The sequence below is a fragment of the Cibotium barometz genome, chromosome 3, assembly GCF_041138505.1.
Source record: "Cibotium barometz isolate CiBa-2024 chromosome 3, ASM4113850v1, whole genome shotgun sequence".
NCBI lineage: Eukaryota > Viridiplantae > Streptophyta > Polypodiopsida > Cyatheales > Cibotiaceae > Cibotium > Cibotium barometz.
This window is the reverse complement of record NC_141048.1, coordinates 32,802,073-32,817,449: the sequence shown is the minus strand read 5'-3', so window position 1 is coordinate 32,817,449 and position 15,377 is coordinate 32,802,073. Positions and strand designations below refer to the sequence as shown.

The 15,377-nt window shown below is 44.2% G+C and overlaps 1 protein-coding gene across 1 annotated transcript in view; it reads right to left on the bottom strand.

The window, feature by feature from the left end:
* Positions 1 to 15,072, bottom strand: part of LOC147639969 (protein FATTY ACID EXPORT 3, chloroplastic-like) — a 90,887-nt gene extending 75,815 nt beyond the window's left edge. The window contains exon 1 of the mRNA XM_086775737.1: positions 14,709 to 15,072. Within this exon, the coding sequence (XP_086631863.1) occupies positions 14,709 to 14,963 (255 nt within the window). The 5' untranslated portion in view covers positions 14,964 to 15,072. The remainder of the gene's footprint in view (positions 1 to 14,708) is intronic.
* Between the last annotated feature and the right edge of the window lie 305 nt (positions 15,073 to 15,377).

The window sequence follows — 15,377 nt, the reverse complement described above, 5'->3', positions numbered from 1 at the left end:
GCATAGAGCTCTCAGCCTCTCTCTCCTTCAAGTCTCTCTCTCTCTCTCTCTCTCTCTCTCTCTCTCTCTCTCTCTCTCTCTCTCTAGAGCTGAGCTGCCCACTAAATATTATGCATTGCATGATTGCTGAATCCTGATTGAAATTGTATGGCATTGTGCATTGAATTTGTCAGAGTAATCATGCATTGACTTGTGATTCTAATTTCTCACTTTTGAATTAGTAGGTTTTTGACCTTGTTGTGTCTCTATTTCGAAAGTTTTATATGTCAATGTGGACATGGATTGAAATTTTATGTAGGTGGCTGAAATTTCTGAGATTTTATGTATTTTTACCAATGGTACGTATTTTTACGTACCTTAAAATTTTTTTCCGTACCAAACAACGTACAGTACGTACGGATCCGTACAGTACATAACGTTTGGAACCACCTTGGTTCTGCGCATGTAGTAGCAGCTAGTCAGCAGATGTAGTGAACAAAACTGCAACCAGTAGAGATATAAGCAATTGATTTCTACAGCTCTGATACCAACTGTTGACTATTGTACCTTAGGGTGAGAGTGTAAGCACACAGCTAATGAAAGAGAGAAAGACGTTGACCAGCAAGATTATTAGCACGCACAACTAATGAAAGAGAGAAAGACGTTGACCAGCAAGATTATTAGCACAATAGCAAAGGAATTAGGAAAAAAATACAGTGTCCTGGAAAGCATATGTTCATTATGATAAATGGTCCTTTTTATAGGAGAGGCCCCCTTTACAAGGTGTGGGCATAGGCTACCACGGTACCACCACATATGCCACATGGCAAAAATGATGCCAAGTGTCCCTAATAGACGTCACTTTGCCACACATCACTACTTACATAATATCTTCTAAGAGGCTATTCCCACACAAAAGAACTCATACACAATACGGTTGTTCACACACTTTGGAACTGCTGTTTTAAAGCCTAAGCTTACACATAATACATTGCTAGTTTACACAACCACCTAGCATTTGTTTATTCCCACATTAATCACTATTCAATATTTAACATCAAACTCCCTACTTATGGGAGAGGTGTGGCCAACGCTAAGGCGGCCCAATGGCCACCACCTCATACACGGCTCTCTCTCTCTCTCTCTCTCTCTCTCTCTCTCTCTCTCTCTCCATTTTAGGGTTCCGCTGTTTTAGGGTTTTGCTACAGATTTAGGGTTTCACTGTTGTTTTTAGGGTTCTACTGCAGATTTAGGGTTTTGTTTTAGGGTTTCACTGTTGTTTTTAGGGTTCTACTACAAATTTAGGGTTTTGCTGCTGATTTTAGATTTCTGCTACAGATTTAGGATTTTGAGGCTGATTTTAGGTTTCGTTTTAGGGTTTTTTGCAAATTTTAGGTTTTGTTTTAGAGCCTTAGCTTAGCTTTTCCCCCCCTCCCCCGAAGGGGAAGGGGCTGCCCCCTCCAGAGGAAGGTTTTTCTTCTCAGGACAATCCCACCCACTCACAAAAAAAGATAGCCATGGAACACATCAAATCTTTTGCAGGGGTCCTTTCATCCCCCCACCGCCCCCAGGATTGAAACCGGGCTTGTGGGAGAAATGGTTCATGCAAGAAATCAAGATACTTCACCAAGAAATCACAAGAATGAAGGAAGCTCTCAATGCAAAGGATGAAATCATCAACAACCTAGAAGACAAGCTCACCCAAATCAAAAGCCAACCAACAGAACCGGTCCCGACACCACCTACACCTCCGACCCAAGTAAGTACCATTCCTCAAAGAAAACCTATTTCAAGAAATGATGTCTCACATACAAGAACAGAAGAAAATACACTCACTAAGGGATCACATTCGAGTGGGCGGCCTAGAAGAGGGATGGCAGCGCGTCAAAGTTTTAGAACCAGAAGAAGTGGAAAATGACATCTATGTCTTGGATACAGAGGTGATGAGAAGAAAAGTAGTTCGGGCCGTCCCCTTTGTGAACATCGGTGACCCAATGTCAATAACAGTCAAAGGAAAACATGTCGTTTTAGAAACCAAACAATAGATGAGAAGATCAAGGTGATGCGATCGAGGGAGAAGCCTCTTATGATTTGGAGATGATTGGTCCAACAACTCAAGAATAGGAAAGAATAACTAGCAAAGATTGTAGAGGCAAGGAATAATGGGAAGTGGGCAGTGTATCGCAGAGGAAAAGCCATCATTCAAGACTTCAGAAAACCCAATAAAAAAGTTGCCACTCTATGAAATATTGCCTACATGGCTCTCTTGTAATCAAACTAGTTTCATCCTAGGAATACTAGGATTCTCTTGTAATCAAACTAGTTTCATCCTAGGAATACTAGGATTTTTCAATTTCTCAATTTATCTTTTTGAGTTCACCTTTCCAACCCGAAGTGGAATGTACTAACAATGATGTATTGTCTGTTCCCGGTCCCATACGCCTTTGAGGCATCTAGTGGACGTTAATAGAACTCTCTCTCTCTCTCTCTCTCTCTCTCTCTCTCTCTCTCTCTCTCTCTCTCTCTCTCTTGTTTCAGTTTCAGTTAGTTGTTTAGTTGTTTTTAGCTTTTCTTACACAGACATTGTATCAGATCCACCAATTGTTGTAACATTTTTGGTCTCATAGGTCATTTTGGCCTTCTGAAGACGTTAATATATCATTTCATTTTCATTTCATTTCTCTCTCCTGACAGATTTCTTCGGCACCAACACCAGCAACCCAGCCCACACACCTCCTGATACCTCCTCCATTGGGCCATCAAGGCACCGACCACGCTCCCAGGGAGTCACCACTGATAGAGCAGTTATCTTATGTCGTGCTCGTCAGCCACGCCCACCAGGATCCCGACCACGGCATCCTCACCATCGCCAGATCAGAGCCATTATTGCTCGGCATCAGAGTTGCCCACCTCGCTTCTATGACCTCTCCATTCTAGACAGCCCCATGGCGGAGATACTTGATCTAAGGAGAGGGCAACACTTCAACTGATCAGCATACATGGATCTACTTGATATACATTTTTCAGTATTTTCTACTCAGTATCATCTCGGAGTCTTACAGTTCTGTTCTTATAACTGTAGGACAATCAGTTTATTGTACTTTTTAGTCTCATTTAGTTGTTCTCTTTGATGAGACACCAACTTCAGATGTAGTCTCAGTTTTGGTCTCATAGGCCACTATGGCCTCTTTGCTGATTATGCTGCTCCCAATGCTTCCTGGAGGAGATGCGTTGGAGAACACACTGCTGAATGCTTGAATGATGAGCTTGCAATGCTGAATGGAGAGGCCAAGAATGTAGAAGTGGATGCTTCATCTAGAAGACATCGCATTTCAGTCATTTTGGTTACTTATTAAATATGCGACATTCTTATCATTTGAAATACAACTTTGCATTCATTTGGACAGCCATTAAGAGGGACAGCAGATTCTTCTTATTTCGGTAAGAGAATAATCTCTCATGATGAAGACTTAGCTACGTGTAGTGTAGAACCTCAAGCATAAGGTTATGGAGGAGTGTGTTAAAAGTAGTATCTCATGTGGGAACATGCCTTAACAAAGGGATAGGTTATTTAACTAATTTATGCTATTTGGGTCGGCCATTTCCAGCATGAGGGTATAAATACCCATGCCCACCATTGTATTTTATCATCTATTCATTGCTAAAGCAGTTCAAGCGTTGTTCGCCAACCTCTCTCTCGCTCTCTCTCTCTCTGCGTCAACTTCTCTCTCTCTCTCACAGCGTGTATTCAAGCTTCCGCATGCACGATTCTGACATGGTATCAGAGCTTGAAGGCTTCTGATCCTCGGACACACACAAGGCACGAGGGAGGAGACGCGCGGCAGACTGCGTCTGCATCAAGGCTAGAGCAAACCTACGTTTCTTCTTAAAGCAGCCAAAGCACCCAAGGCCAGCAAAAGCGGGTATCTCAAGGCAGCGCACTATGCATGGCGGCTAGCAAGGGCAGCGTTTGCATAGCAGCCAGCAAGGGTGGCGCACATTGAGCGGGCAGAAGCAGGACTCAAGCAAGGCGGCAAGAAAGGCACGCAAGTGCGCGAGGCAGAGCAGCAGCAAAAGCTACGTTTTCTTGCAGGCGGCAGAGCAAAGAGGAGGCCAGTGGCACCGCTCGTGCAGCAGGAGTGCAGCCGCAAGAGAACCGCCGGCTGGGAGAAGAGAAGGCGAAGGGAGGAGACGTGCGTTATCGAAGACCGGGTCGACTGAGAAGAGGTGGACGGAGTTTTCGAGATGGGACTCCCGTGTTCGAGCAAGGATGACAAACTGAATGGCGACAATTATGCGCATTGGAACTTGATCATGAGGCTATGGTTTAGCAGAAAAGGCTTATGGGACATTGTTGATGGCTCGGAGGAACGTCCCCGAAGGGATAGCAATCGGTTCACACGTCTTCAGGAGGAGGAGTTTCTCAAATCTCTTGTGGATTGGGAAGCTCACAATGCGAAGGCGATGTCGGCGATTGCAGAATCTCTCACCAAGGAAATTTCCCCTGCCATTCAGACTTTAAAGATTGCCAAGGAAATGTGGTCAAAGCTTGCAGGAATGTTTGATCGAGACTCAACAATGCGAGCAGTGACCCTTCTCGGCCAGTTGTTTTCCATCAAGTTTGAAGCCGGGACCTCTCTGCAGTCATTTCTAATGAAGGCAAAGGTTATCCATGATCAGTTATAGGCTATGAATAGTGCATTAACTAGTACCCAGTTAGCTGCCTTGGTTCTTACGAAGTTGCCTGAGGAGTACGAGATGGTCTCGAGGGCATTACGCTTACAAGTCACGAAGGAAAAGCTGGAATTTGATGATCTCAGCTCCTTTCTCGTTGAGGAGGAAGCAGTGCTCATTTCCCAAGGCAAGATTCGAGTTCCGAAGGATGTAGAATCGGCACATGCTGCATCGGAATCCAATAAGAAGTCTAGGAGCCGTTGTTATAAGTGCGGAAAGCGAGGGCATTTGGCTCGGGATTGCAAATCCAAAGCTAAAGCTCAAGGCTCGACGAATGACAAAGGCAAAGGCAAAGCTGACGAGGATGACAGTGACAGTGATGTTGGGTTTTATGCTGTGTATGCACCCACAGGAGTGCTAGTGATCATCAGTAGGTTACTGGGGCACTTTTTACTTCAGTTAGTGGAGGTTTTTTCTCCCAGTTTAGTTCATTTTCACTTATATGCAGTTTATAAGTGTTTTGGTCCACCCGGCACATTTATGGCCGGTCATGTGAACACTTATCCTTTAGGGGTCACTATCATGTGGCTTGTACTTCACCTTTTCATTAATTGAAGCATATTGTAAGTCGTGTTCCTTCATCTCTTTGTTTCCACGCCTGTTTGAGCTTGTGAAAACCCTAACCCTAATCCTTCATAGTCTTCATTTGGTATCAGAGCTTGAAGCTCAGCTCTTGCCCTGCCCATACGCTGCCAGTACTCCTGAGCGCCGTACAGTTACTGTACAGCCCGTACAACAGTACCTGCTAGTACTGTTCCAGCTCTGCGCAGCAGAAAGGTGCTTCCGTACAGTCAGCGCTGCCTTACTGTACCTGACCGTACACTGCGCCGCCTTCATTAACACCTGTGCACCGCCTTCATTTCAGTACAAGTCAGCGCTGCCTTCAGTACCCGTACTGTACCTGCATACAGTCGCAGCAGCTGACGTGTACCTGCTCATACCCGACTGTACCTGGTGACTATACAAATCTGCGCATGCTGTGTACCTGCTTCAGTACCCGACTGTACCTGCTTCGACTGTACCTGCTTCGACTGTACCTGCTGTGCGACTTCCAGATCTGCAGAGTACTCAAACGCACTGTTCAGTACAGTGCTCTGTCTGAAAGTACATCCGTCGTACTTTCACCGTACCTGCAATTTGCTCCGTACAGTACACTGCACCTGCACAGTACAACAGTCATTTGCGTTGAAATCTCAACTCTGGTAAGCAGTACAAGTCTTGAATATTGGGCATTTTTATTTTCTCTGTGAAAATATACAGGCACAACAGGCAGATTTTCTAGCAAGGAAATATACAGGTTTTTTGCACAGTTTGGGTGCAGCAAATTTTGGGGCATTTTGGCATTGTGTACGCCATTTGCTGCTCTACTCAGTCATTGGTGCATTAAGCTGCACATTCAGAGGATTGAGAGTGCAGGCAGATTTGGGTAAACTGTATTCAGTGGAGTACAGTTGTTATCAGGGTTTTTTTGCTTTTGGGTTTTTTGGTAAACAGGTACAACATTGTGCGTAAAGCATAATGGCAAATCAACAGCAAAGTGATGTATTCACATATTTGTCTAAGGAAGACAAATTGGATGGCACGAACTACTCCTTGTGGAGTTTTATGCTGAAAAATGTGCTTGTGGCAAAAGGTCTTTGGGATTTTGTTAGTGGTGATGAACCACGTCCAGGTCCATTGGCTCCAGAGACTCCTCCTCAAGGGGGTGCTCGTGGACGAGGACAACAGGTACAGGCTCCAGGACAGCCATTGCCTGTTCAGAGAACAAATGCTCAAAAGACATGGGATGCCAGGGATGCACAAGCTTTGTCACTCATTGCATTGTCAGTTCAGAGGTCTATTATACCTCATATTCGTTCAGCTGGCACTTCACAGAATGCATGGGTGACTTTGGAGCAGATGTATGCTGCTCGTAATGAGGCTAGGATCTCATTTTTGAAAAGAGAGCTGGAAAATCAGAAAATGAATGAAGGGGATGATATGTCTAACCACTTAAACAAGCTGCAGGATTTGAGAGAGCAACTCATCAATGTGGATGAGATTATTCCTGAGACACAGCTTGTGTCCACCATCTTGCACTCTTTGCCAAGATCTTACTTGGCTTTCCATACCTCTTTGAACCTCAGCATGAGGAATGCTGTTGAACCCCTCAAGTATCAGGAACTTGTTGCTCTCTTACTACAAGAGGAGCAAATGAGGAAGAATATGAACATGAACACAAATGCTGAACAAGCATTTGCTACAGGTCAAAAGGGGAAAGGGAAATCTCAGCCAAAGAGTGCAAATCAAAATTCTGGTGATGGTGATTCTTCACAGGATACCAAGAAAGGTAATGGACAGCCCAAGAAGAAGGGCAAATGTCATTACTGTAAGAAGCCAGGTCACTACATTACGGAATGTAGGAAGAGGATTGCCAAAGAGAAGGCAAAGGAAGCTGGAATGTCTGTTAATAATGCTCCTAAAGCTCCTCCAGAGACTGCTTCTTTTGTTGAGGACAGGGATTACTGTTTCTATACATGCAGCTATGATGCCTCTTGGTCTTCACAGGCACTCAGTATGACAGAGCATGCATGTACTTGGTATTTTGATAGTGGTGCCTCAAAGCATATCACATCTCGCAGGGATTTGTTTAGTCATGTTGGCCCTGCCCCTGTTGGCAAAACTGTTCAGTGTGCCAACAATGCTTCATATCCAGTGTGTGGCATTGGGGAGATTCAGCTTACAGCCATTGATGGCTCCATTCTCCGCCTTACAGATGCCTTATATGTACCAGGGATAAAGAAGAATTTGTTGTCCATTTCTTCTTTAGCACATTGTGGAATGCAAGTCCACTTTGATGATGATAAATGCATGGTCAGAGACAAAGCAAATGCCTTGACCTTGATGCTTACTGGTACATTATGTCATGGACTTTATGAGTTGGATGCATTTCAGCCAGTGGATCAGTCTGCTTATCATGCATTCACTCTTACTCCAGCTATGGTTGATGCGGAGTTATGGCATGCTCGCATGGGGCATGTAAATTTTGGTAGTCTTATGCTTATGCAGCGACATAATATGTTTACAGATCTACCTCTCATGGAGAAGCCTCCAGATCACATTTGTGAAGGATGTATTTTGGGAAAAATGCACAGGTTTTCCTTCCCACGTGATCAGGCTCTAAGAGCAACTGCGAAGTTGCAACTTATACACAGTGATCTTTGTGGTCCCATGCAGACGAAGTCATTAGGTGGTTGCTTTTATTTTGCAACATTTATTGATGACTTCTCTCGTATATGCTGGGTCTATCCTTTGACACAGAAATCACAGGTATATGATGCATTTTTGGCCTTTATAGCACTTGCTGAGACAGAGTCTGGATGCAAGGTGAAAACTCTCCGTTCTGACCGAGGGGGGGAATATATGTCACATGTGCTGAATTCTTTTCTTGGGAGTAGAGGTATAAAACATCAGTATACTACTCCTTACACTCCACAGCAGAATGGGGTTGCAGAAAGGAAAAATCGGTCACTCATGGAGATGGCCAGATGTATGCTAAAGGCAAAAAGACTACCACATATCTTTTGGGTGGAAGCAGTAATGTGTGCTTGTCATATTTTGAATCGATGTCCCACAAAGGCATTGGTTTCTATTACTCCTTTTGAGGCTTGGCATGGCCGCAAGCCTTCTGTATCGCATTTTCGTATCTTTGGGTGCCTTGCATATGCACACATACCCAAAGAGTTGAGGAGGAAGCTTGATGATAAAGCCACAAAATGCATTTTTGTTGGGTATAGCCGTGAGAGCAAGGGCTACAGGTTATATGACCCACTATCCAGGAAGATATTTATCAGCCGGGATGTGATTTTTGATGAAAAATCAGAATTATCCATGGCTGGTTATGAGGCAAATCAGGCTGAAAATGATGTATTTGAAGGTCTTCTACCCATGGAGTTTCATTCCACAGTTGGTGATCCAACTCATGAGGGTAATGGACAGCCAGCAAATGATGTAGGTGGTGCAGAAATTCAGCAGCCAAATGAGCCAGAAGCTGAACCAAATATGGGACAGCAGGCACCACAGGTCAGACATATACCTAGATGGTATTTGAGGACACTACAGGACAGCCATTTAGAGGGTCCTCTTGCTGGTCGTACTCGTAGGGAGACAAGGACCAATGAGCATGCACACATCATAGATTTGAATCTGGTTATGGCAGCCAGTTTACAGGATGATGATGAGCCTGATTCATTTGTGGATGCACGAGATAATGTGCATTGGAACAAAGCCATGCAGGATGAGATTGATTCTATTAAAAAGAATCAAACATGGGATTTGGTTGATCTGCCCAAAGGCAAGAAAGCCATTGGTACTAAATGGGTCTACAAGTTGAAAAGACATGCAGATGGATCCATTGACAGGTACAAAGCCCGTCTAGTTGCAAAGGGCTATGCACAGAAGAAGGGCATTGATTATGAGGAGACATTTGCTCCTACATCCCGTATGTCGACACTTAGGTGTGTCATTGCATTGGCTGCACATCGTGGTTGGGTTGTTCACCAGTTGGACATAAAGACTGCATTCCTACATGGGGACCTCGAGGAGGAAGTTTATGTGTTTCAGCCCATGGGATTTGCAGAACATGGTCATGAGGGGAAAGTATGCAGGCTGAAAAAGGCCTTGTATGGTTTGAAACAAGCTCCACGAGCTTGGTATGCAAAAATAGATGCTTTTCTACTCACTCAGGGATTTGTGAACAGTCCATCAGAGACCACTTTGTATGTGAAGAAAGAAGAGACAGATCTGCTGGTCATCAGTCTTTATGTGGATGATCTCTTGCTCATGGGATCAAATGATGACAAAATTGCAGCATTTAAAGAGATACTGCAACAGACATTTGACATGTCTGACTTGGGCCTTGTACATTACTATTTGGGCATACAGTTTGTGCAGGATAACAGAGGCATTGGGTTGTTGCAATCACGTTATGTTGCTAAACTTCTGGAGAAGTTTAAATTTCAGGATTGCAAGCCTATTAGTACTCCTATGGAGCCTGGGATGAAACTGTCACTACAAGATGACAGTGTTTCCTTTGATGCCACTACATATGCTCAGGCTGTTGGGTGCCTCATTTACTTGTGTAATACAAGGCCAGATATTCAGTATGCAGTCTCTCAGTTGAGCAGATTCATGCACAGCCCACGGTTGTCACATTGGCAAGCTGTGAAGCGTGTATTCCGTTATTTGCAGGGTACCTTGTCTCTTGGGTTGCTTTATCCTGAGGGGGGTGACATGCAGTTACATGCTTACAGTGATTCAGATTGGGCTGGTGATTTTGATACCAGACATTCCACTAGTGGGAATTGTTTCTTCCTTGGCGCTTCATGCATTTCTTGGCTAAGCAAGAAACAGACCACAGTGGCCACTTCATCTTGTGAGGCAGAGTACAGAGCAGCCTACACTACTACTGTTGAGTGTAGGCAATTGGATGAGCAATGCCATCCCCTATTTCCACAAAACCTGGTCTTTCAAGATTTTTTATCTCCTTGAACCACTCCCCATGACTTGTCATGTGGTTCGAAGTACCTAAATCAACGTACCATACATCATCTTTATGTGCTGCGCTTAACATTTTCAGACATGGCATTAACAACATGCTGCATAACAAACAACCTTTCATTATCCTCATTGTTTCTGCATGAGGATGCATAGTTGTTTTGCTGCAATTTCCCATTTTGCATGTCACCTTGCTTCTTATAACAATCTGCCTACACATGTCCAGGCTTACCACACTAAAAGCATCCACGTGTATCATTATACTACCTTTGCCAATTTCCATGACCTCTTTGACTCCCCCTGCCTCTGAATTGGCCTCTTCCACCTGCGTGTTGTTGTTGTGAATTCTAGGGCTGTTGTTGTTACTGCTGTTGGCCATAATTCTGATTACCTTTATATGGATATTTCAGTGGAGGAGCCTACACCTATCTATACTGATAGTCAGAGTGCCATTGCTGTGGCCAGGAATCCTGTGTTTCATGCTCGCACGAAACACATTGAGATTCACTATCATTTTGTTCGGGAGAGACTCCAGGCAGGAGATATCAGTCTGATCTACTGTCCTACAGATCAGAATGTGGCAGACATCTTCACCAAAGCATTACCACGTCCGAAATTTGAAGCATTCCGCAATGCTTTGAATTTGTTTCCTTTTGGTGGATGATGTCAGTGATCACATATCACTCCAGGGGGGTTTGTTGGGTTTTATGCTGTGTATGCACCCACAGGAGTGCTAGTGATCATCAGTAGGTTACTGGGGCACTTTTTACTTCAGTTAGTGGAGGTTTTTTCCCCCAGTTTAGTTCATTTTCACTTATATGCAGTTTATAAGTGTTTTGGTCCACCCGGCACATTTATGGCCGGTCATGTGAACACTTATCCTTTAGGGGTCACTATCATGTGGCTTGTACTTCACCTTTTCATTAATTGAAGCATATTGTAAGTCGTGTTCCTTCATCTCTTTGTTTCCACGCCTGTTTGAGCTTGTGAAAACCCTAACCCTAATCCTTCATAGTCTTCAAGTGATTCTACTAGGGATGCTACGGCGTCTGCCGGTGTGGCGAGGACTACACTGGCACATGCTCCAGCATTCTAGCTTGGTGGATGGATGCTACCACGTGCTTCAGCCAGAGAGAGGCATGTGAGTGGCAGAGAGGGGCAGTCTGTGCTCCCGTTTTGGTGATTTGGACCCGTGTGTCGGAGTTCAAGGCACATGCATCTGGCATGGAACAGCTTGACAAATCTATGGACGTGATGTGTTCGTAGTTCATTGGTAGCAGACTATGGATGGGATGAGTTCCTGGTTCATTGTGTAGCAGAATTTTGGGCGTCGTGTGTCGACAGTTCAAGGTTGAGAGGATTTTTTGAACGTGATGTGTTCGCAGCTCAACGAATGGGGGATCATGGATGTGGAGTTGTCTGCAATTCATTATTCTATGTGGCAGCTAAAGCTCAAGATGGCATTTTCTTGTGGAGACAGGTTGATTGGTGCATTATCCGCCGAGGTGTACCTAGCAAAGGCCACGCTAGGGTGTCCATGGTTGCATCTGCATCGACTTGGTTTCTTCATCTATGCCCACTATGAGCTACAGAGAGGGTGTTAAAAGTAGTATCTCATGTGGGAACATGCCTTAACAAAGGGATAGGTTATTTAACTAATTTATGCTATTTGGGTCGCCCATTTCTAGCATGAGGGTATAAATACCCATGCCCACCATTGTATTTTATCATCTATTCATTGCTAAAGCAATTCAAGCGTTGTTCGCCAACCTCTCTCTCGCGCTCTCTCTCTCTCTCTGCGTCAACTTCTCTCTCTCTCTCACAGCGTGTATTCAAGCTTCCGCATGCACGATTCTGACAGTGTCATCATCATTCTCCTTTGCCAAAAAACATTTCATAGTCCTGAACTCTGTTAACATACTTGAATCTAGCAAATCTCGCTCTTTACCCAATGCTAGCTAGATGTTGTATATGGTGATTATTGTCACAAATACAAAAGCGTGTGCACAAAAAATCTTATCCCATACATAACATCATGGCATAATACATCACCATCTGACAATACATAACCATGCTTTGTAACCACTGAAACAACAATATGAGAAACCTGCACAAGCCATAACACTAGGGGCTGAAGTTGGGCCAGCCCCCCCGAGGTATCTTTATTACCAACAAAGTGTTCCAGTACAAGAGAACGGGTGCTCGAGAGTAAACACTCCACAAACTGGCACCAGATACATCCAGAATATAATGAAAACAAATAAAACAATTGCCTAAAACCTCAATCTCAGCCTTCCAAGAGTTCTCTAGGCACAGCCATACTCTAGTACGTGACCACACCCTCTAGCAGTAGTGATGTCTCGAATAACCAGCCATGAAAACCCTAGCTCAGGCCTCCCGAAGGTTTCACCCTTAGAGCCACAGGCTTCACGAAGGTTTAGATACTGTTTGCCTTTGAATTTGTCGCGAAGAACCTTGCTGAATTGGACTGAACAGCACTGTCTTCAGCCCATGAACATGTTGTATATGTCAGCCCAAGAGATGAGAGGGTTGCCCTATTGTTTGCCTTGAACCCAAGGTCTATGGAGCATCAAATGCAGCCTTGAAATCTGTTGTACAGCAGTCGCCCAGTCCTGTAGAGGAACCAAAAGTAGTTGCCTACTGAGAGAGAGAGAGAGAGAGAGAGAGAGAGAGAGAGAGAGAGAAGAGTCGCTTTTATCTGTAGCAGCTATGGACGCAAGCAATCAGCTATATATCAGCCCTGGAAGGAGTCGACTAGCCTTGTTGAGCTGTTGTGCATGCTAAACTGACACTTGTCCTCCAACCCTAGAGTGTTCCACTCCAAAAACAGCTGGAAAAGGGGGCGCCTGGCTGCTTTTGGCTTCTCCCTCCCAAAATAACTCGTGGAGCTATTATTGCATGATGGATTGCCGACTTTGAGTAATGGCCAAGTTTCATTAAAAACTGTTCCACTTTATGTAAACACTTTATAAAATGTCCGCCCAAACTTAAGTGTAGGTGAACACTTTATAATTTGTCTGGCCAAATTTAAGTGTATGTGAACACCTGCACTCATAAACCTCAGTATAATAAAATAAAAGCTGTAAATTGAGTTTGGGGTCACTTACACCTCCAGAACACATAAGACCACCACCTCAGTCCCAAACAAGTGTGCACACACGCGTCCACAGGTTTCTAGGCATCCCCAAAGCCCATGGACAATCACAAACAGAAATACCAGGCATTGTCCAGGCACCTAAGACAAGTCATTCATGCATGTCAAAACACACACAAATGCTTTATGCATAATATTTTGGATTCCATCTCCCAACTTATTCATCTTGTACAAAACCCGTCTCGGGCACCGCACATATAGGTATAAAGAATGCTCACCAGGGTTTCCACCCTTCCATGAGACTTCATCAGCATGCCATGAACTCTCACCAGGGTATCTACCCTTTCATGAAGCCCTTCCACATGTAATGAGCCATGCCAAGAACTCACACCAGGATATCAATCCTTCCATGGAGCCCTTCCACATGTAACAAATCATGCCAGGATCTCAATCCTTCCATGGAGTCCTTCCACATGTAACAATCCATGCCAGAAGCTCACCAGGATCTCAATCCTTCCATGGAGTCCTTCCACACATACTAAACCATGCCTGGAACACACACTAGGGTCTATACCTACCCTTCCATGGTGTTCCTCCACATGTGTATAGTCAAAAAATATAACAATTATAAGGTCTAGTGATTTATCTTGGCACAAGCTCTACACTGTACAAAAAATTATTACGTGTCTTCAATGCATGTACCATCAATAGTGACGTCATCTTCCTCTTTTTCTAAGCCAGTAGATACACCGCTTGGCATCTAGTGTTGTGGCTCAATATATCTTCCCAATAATAAGATGGAGGCATGTTTCATAACAATAGAAAAATATATAGTCTTCTCATCTAAAACTGGTAGTTTTACATCATTGTTAGTTCATACCTCTAGAGAAATGAAGTTAGAAACTAATTTAGAAGGAGAAAACGTCCTTTGATTGGTTGTACCCCAATGCTCTCGACAAATGGTTAGGTTTTTTTCACCCAAAAAAAATGAAGGTTTAATTCTCTGAAGTTATAATGGAAAAGGCACTGGGACGTTTACATTTATGCTGACAGGCGGGCATACCAAGATATGGATGCCATGCCCATGCCCTATCATGAAATCTTCGCGATAAGAGGATAAACCTCCATGATATGAGGCACAAAACAACTGGTCCCTCTACCCTACATAGCTTGGTTCTTTATCAGTCCAGCTACCAGAAACTAGGAGGCATACCATCATTCCATGCATTTCAATCACAACCGTGATATGTGAACTAACTACAAATCCATGCATTTGAGGAACAGACATGATGAGGGTTTTTCTTATAGACAAGTCGTTTTCTAAGAAATGTCTAAAGATGTGTACCGGATCGTCCGAGGAGGCTGCAGAAGACAGCCGGGACTTTCCATGGCGGCTGAACACACTCCCGCGGCCGTGGTCGTGGCTGACTCCATCGAACCGCGCAGGAGAGAAACCGTAGGCACGCAGACGAAGGCGTGGAAGCGGCTGCTTTGCGAGGTACAGTCTGGAGATGTAGGAGGGTTGGGGCAGACAATCCCGAGGCGATGGCGCATAGTACTGCGTGGCAGAAGAACTCACAGCTATTGAGGCACCCGCCATAGCCAAAGCGCTTGCTCTCTCTCTCTCTCTCTCTCTCTCTGTGTAGGGTCAAATGCGAAGCTCAAACAAACTACAAGTACATGAAGTCACGTGACCTTGTATTTGAGCGGAGACCTTTTAACAACCCCCTACTTTGACGATTTTTTGGTCGGGACTACGTTTTGTTTTTGGAGTTTCTTTTGGGAGTCATTCCCAAAAATATATATATATACATATGGGTCCTAAATTCTCTTTTCATATTAATTAATTAGACAAGGGTGGGAGAGAGTATTTTTAACCCTAGGAAAGGAGGGCCAATTAACTAAACATGGGTATAGTCAAGGTCTGGATGTTTCCAGAGGAGTCCTGCTCTAGAGGTTTCCCAGCAAGCCTTTAAAAGGCCCTTGCATTGCATTTCAACACTGGGTAATAGCC